This window comes from Populus nigra, chromosome 4 (genome assembly GCF_951802175.1).
Source record: "Populus nigra chromosome 4, ddPopNigr1.1, whole genome shotgun sequence".
In the NCBI taxonomy this organism is placed as follows: Eukaryota; Viridiplantae; Streptophyta; class Magnoliopsida; order Malpighiales; family Salicaceae; genus Populus; species Populus nigra.
Window position 1 is genome coordinate 20,925,399 of NC_084855.1, and position 4,164 is coordinate 20,929,562.

At 36.0% G+C, this 4,164-nt stretch overlaps 1 protein-coding gene across 1 annotated transcript; it reads right to left on the reverse strand.

Annotated features, from left to right (window-relative positions):
* Window positions 1–410: 410 nt before the first annotated feature.
* On the reverse strand, window positions 411–3,702 carry LOC133690603 (beta-glucosidase 12-like). The gene is made up of 14 exons (XM_062110832.1): window positions 3,497–3,702; window positions 3,344–3,413; window positions 3,002–3,060; window positions 2,833–2,908; window positions 2,623–2,700; window positions 2,326–2,413; window positions 1,975–2,233; window positions 1,751–1,866; window positions 1,423–1,640; window positions 1,275–1,306; window positions 1,066–1,168; window positions 873–975; window positions 558–755; window positions 411–474 (listed from the first exon to the last, which is right to left on the reverse strand). Exons 1-14 carry the CDS (start codon window positions 3,572–3,574, stop codon window positions 411–413), a joined length of 1,542 nt encoding a protein of 513 aa, XP_061966816.1. The 5' UTR covers window positions 3,575–3,702.
* Window positions 3,703–4,164: the final 462 nt, after the last annotated feature.

Below are 4,164 nucleotides of genomic sequence, written 5' to 3' on the forward strand. Positions count from 1 at the left end.
AGTTATTATTTAATATCGAATTTGATTGATAACCAATCAATACATATAAAAAATAAAAAAATACAAATAAATATTATTATTACAACAAGAACGGCATCGATCCTAGACGAAAATGTGAGAATTAATTCGAAGACAAAATCCACTGATGTCCACAAACTAGTTAAGGGCGCAAACATGCATGGAACAGGATTTATCAGACGTGGAAACCTAACTTGCTGCAACAAAGTTTGGCTTCGGCGTTTGGTGCTATTCTGATATTGTTGTTTCAAGTAGGTCTTGATCATACGAAAAGGACTCCTGCATTGTTAATAAATTAGTTTGTCGAGCATGGAAAATGAATACAATAAAATTAGTAGTTATGGAAGATGATATACAATAATAATACCTTATTATATATTTCATGGCATTGTTTATTCAATTCTCGACTTCTTACGGCTACGAGCTGATCCTTTCTCCATTCGAGATTTTGATTTTCTGTTATTGCAATCATTTGTGTTATGAGAAATGTTGAGAGATTTGTTTTGATAATAATAAGAGGAGGTGAAAAGAGGCCTTACATGTTATCGTTGAGTTGAGTACTTTCGTCCTCCTTCAGAAATTGCTTAAACCACTTCACAGAATTTTTGGCATATCGTTTCAAGTTGTTTTCGTAGTCAATGTAGAAGAGACCAAACCTTGAACTATAACCGGATCCCCATTCAAAATCATCCAAGAATGACCAAGCAAAAAACCCCTTGACATCGACACCATGGTCACTGCAAAAGTCAAGTTTTTAGAGCAGATCAGACTGAGAAAGAAATTCCTTCTAAAAGAAAAACTGGGACTGTTTGAAAAAGGAAGCGAGAACATGAATTTGGAAAGAGCAAACTCACCTGATAGATTTCAGAACATTGTGGAAAATGTCTTTGTAATATTGCTCTCTTACGGCATCATTGAGGGCTTCCTCTAATGACGAGGAATTCACGTCATCAACTCCTAATTAAAAAAAAACCAGCAAATCAGTAAATCAGAGCTTCTTGACAGCTATAACCATAAACACACGAGGGTTGTTAACTCTGTTCTTACCATTTTCAGTGATATATATTGTTGGATTTTCATACGCGTCCTTTATGTAATTCAAGAGATGACGAATACCTTCGGGATAAATATAAAGCCAACTTGAACCCGCCTGCGAATTTGATTTATATATCTCAATACCAAGGGGAAATTAAAACAGAAAGATTCTACATGTCAATTACTAACTTGTTGAAACAAGAATGAAGAATCACATTCACCTGTGGGCCTATTGGTATTCCGTTTCTCTCCCCTGTAAAATAATATATATCAACATAAGTGAGAAAGTACTGTAGAGTTTTAGACCTTGTATTCTTCTTATTCTGAGAGTTTTTTATCATTTAATTAACAAGTAAATAAATATTTCACCTGGCCAGTTAACACGAGCATCTTCCATAAACCCAATATTTTTATAGTTAACATCCTCAACATTCTGAGCATAGTATGTAGTGTAGTAATTGACCCCAATAAAGTCAAAAGATCCTCTCAGCATCTTGGATTCCTCCTCGCTGAATCTAGGCAGTCTTCCTCCAACGTAGTCGTGCATATTCTGTGGATAGTCACCTTTAGTTAGAGGATCCATGTACCTGCCAAAAACATAGAATTTAAGATCCTGGTTTCTTCTCCATAGAATTTAAGAATCCAAATTAATGTTTCGAATTATTATATTATCCAAATCAGCTAGCAAAATGCTTACCATCCAAGCATAAAATCAAGGCTTCGTTCAGTTGCCATCCGATCACTTTCACTAGTTGAGTAAGGTTCAAACCAATGAGAAACGAGGGTTATCCCAATTTTACCTCCTTGACACGTCTGACGAGATTTTGTCAATGATAAAATTAGCACAGTCACACAGGAAACTTTGGTGAAATATGTTAAGAAACGAACCACAAATTAATTATAGCTTTAGCTTTTGCAAACCTGATACTTTTCCTTGTATACTTTCACAGCCGTTGCATGCGCAAGCAATAGATGATGGGTTACAATGTAAACCTCGGTGGCGCCAGAGATTTTGGATTGGCCTGGATAATTCTCCAAAGTTGAAATTCTGCCGGGTGCCAATGTGCCCGTGTCATAACCATTGACGCTAAACATAAAAGGCTCATTTAAAGTGATCCAGTGCTTCACTCGGTCTCCAAATCTTTGGAAGCAAAGCTCCACGAAGTCTCGGAAATCGATTCTATATGAGTTTTGAAATTATTAGATTCAAGCATGGAGGATTTAAATTAAAGTGAGATGTTATATAATATGAATATAAAAGCGATTGCTTACAAAATATTAGGGCTCAAGAAACCACCATATTTGTCCTCAATTGCTTGTGGAGTGTCCCAATGAAAGAGAGTTACATAAGGCTGTATACCTGTATATTTCAAAGCAAAATTAATATGAGAAAACTAAAGTGCATGTGAAACGTTTTGTATGAGAGTTTGGAAAGTGCTTTTCAAATTTTCGAAATTCAAGCAAAGTAAGATTGCCCCTGCATTTACCATGGCCACTTCAAGAATCTTATTTTTAGTCGGTAACATTATTATGAAACACAGTCATGGAGGAAAAGGAAAGGGTTATAACCATTTTTTATGAGCTCATCGATGAGATTGTTGTAAAACTGGATCCCTTCTTCGTTTATTCCAGCACTTAGTCTGCCATCTGATGAATTCAATTCGATTATTGAAAAATCAAAGTAAGGAAAAATGTGGGACTTCGAAAGTCAAGACGCGTCTCATCCTCGTGAATTAAAAAGGAATGAGATGTAGGGTAAAAACAAAAGAAAACACTTACGTGGTAATACCCTAGACCAAGAAATAGAGAATCTGAAAGCATCCATTCCCATTCCCCTCATTCTTTGCACATCTTCCTATAACATTTTGTGCGTAAAATATATCAACAAGTGTAATGGTGATCAGATCCACAAAAGGCAACCAAAAGAAAAATAAGACGAACATCGTACCTTATAGCGATTATAGAAATCAACTGCCACCTTTGCATTGCTATGGTCACTTATCCTCTCTGCAATTTTTCAGAATTTGTTCTTAAATTCCTTTGAATATATATTATTTGATAAAAATCATATTTACATCTTTAATTTGCACGCACTTTCTCCCCCTAACCCCAAAAGTCACCTTCTTTCTTTCCTTTTTCTCTCTTCTTTTGGATTTAATAGACAAAATATATACACTATGGATTTAGGCAGGCCATCAACATGCTGGCTGGTGACTCCTTGAGAGATTTATATTCGTTGTTTTAGTTAGGAAAGCATCGTAACGAACTCCTGCATTGAATAAAGAGATACCTGGATGCTCCTCGATGAAGGTGTCCCATATATTCGGCCCTTTGCCTCTCCTGTTTGTTTCACCTTCAAACTGCATATAATTTAAACGTTATCAGAGAACAAACAATTGAGGCGTTTCTCTCTTCGACCAGAGTACTTGAAGCAATGTTGTACCTGGTAAGCTGACGAAGAAGATCCAAAAACGAAACCATCTGGGAAAGAATTACGACTCAACTGGGCAATACTTCCCATGATATACACTAAGTCTTTGTTGAACAGCCTCGCAGAAGAGCAATAAAAGCTTGAGCAGCACTAAAGATTGTTGGGTGATCAGAATAAAGAATGTATAGTGAGATAGCAGTGAAAAATAAATAAATGAACGTATGAAGTATGGATTTTGTAAGAACATCGACATGCCAGAGCCTATTTATAGGCATCTTTTTGAAAGGTTTTTCTCAACAGCCAAGAAGGATAATTGTGGTCAATTATTATTTATTTGTTTCAATTGACCGATCAATGAAAATTCAATTTGGAACTTCTGGTTGGATAAGGATATTTTTCATTTGAGGAATTCATGGTGTTCAAACAAGCTCCAAACTTAAGATTCCGTGCTCTAATTGCACTGTGAAGCCTAGCAATTGTACTTGAAGCTTGCTGAGAAAATTCAGCTACCGGTTCGTCAACATAAGAATTTTCAACGACTTTAATTTTCTTGTCTGATGGCAATGAAGCCAAGCCAAAGTTGAGGGGTTTCCAGCCCAAGAAGAGTTTTTAAATGATATTTTGACCTCTCGCATTCAGACATGAAGGATATTCCGAGCTACAAAAAAAACATTACCAAT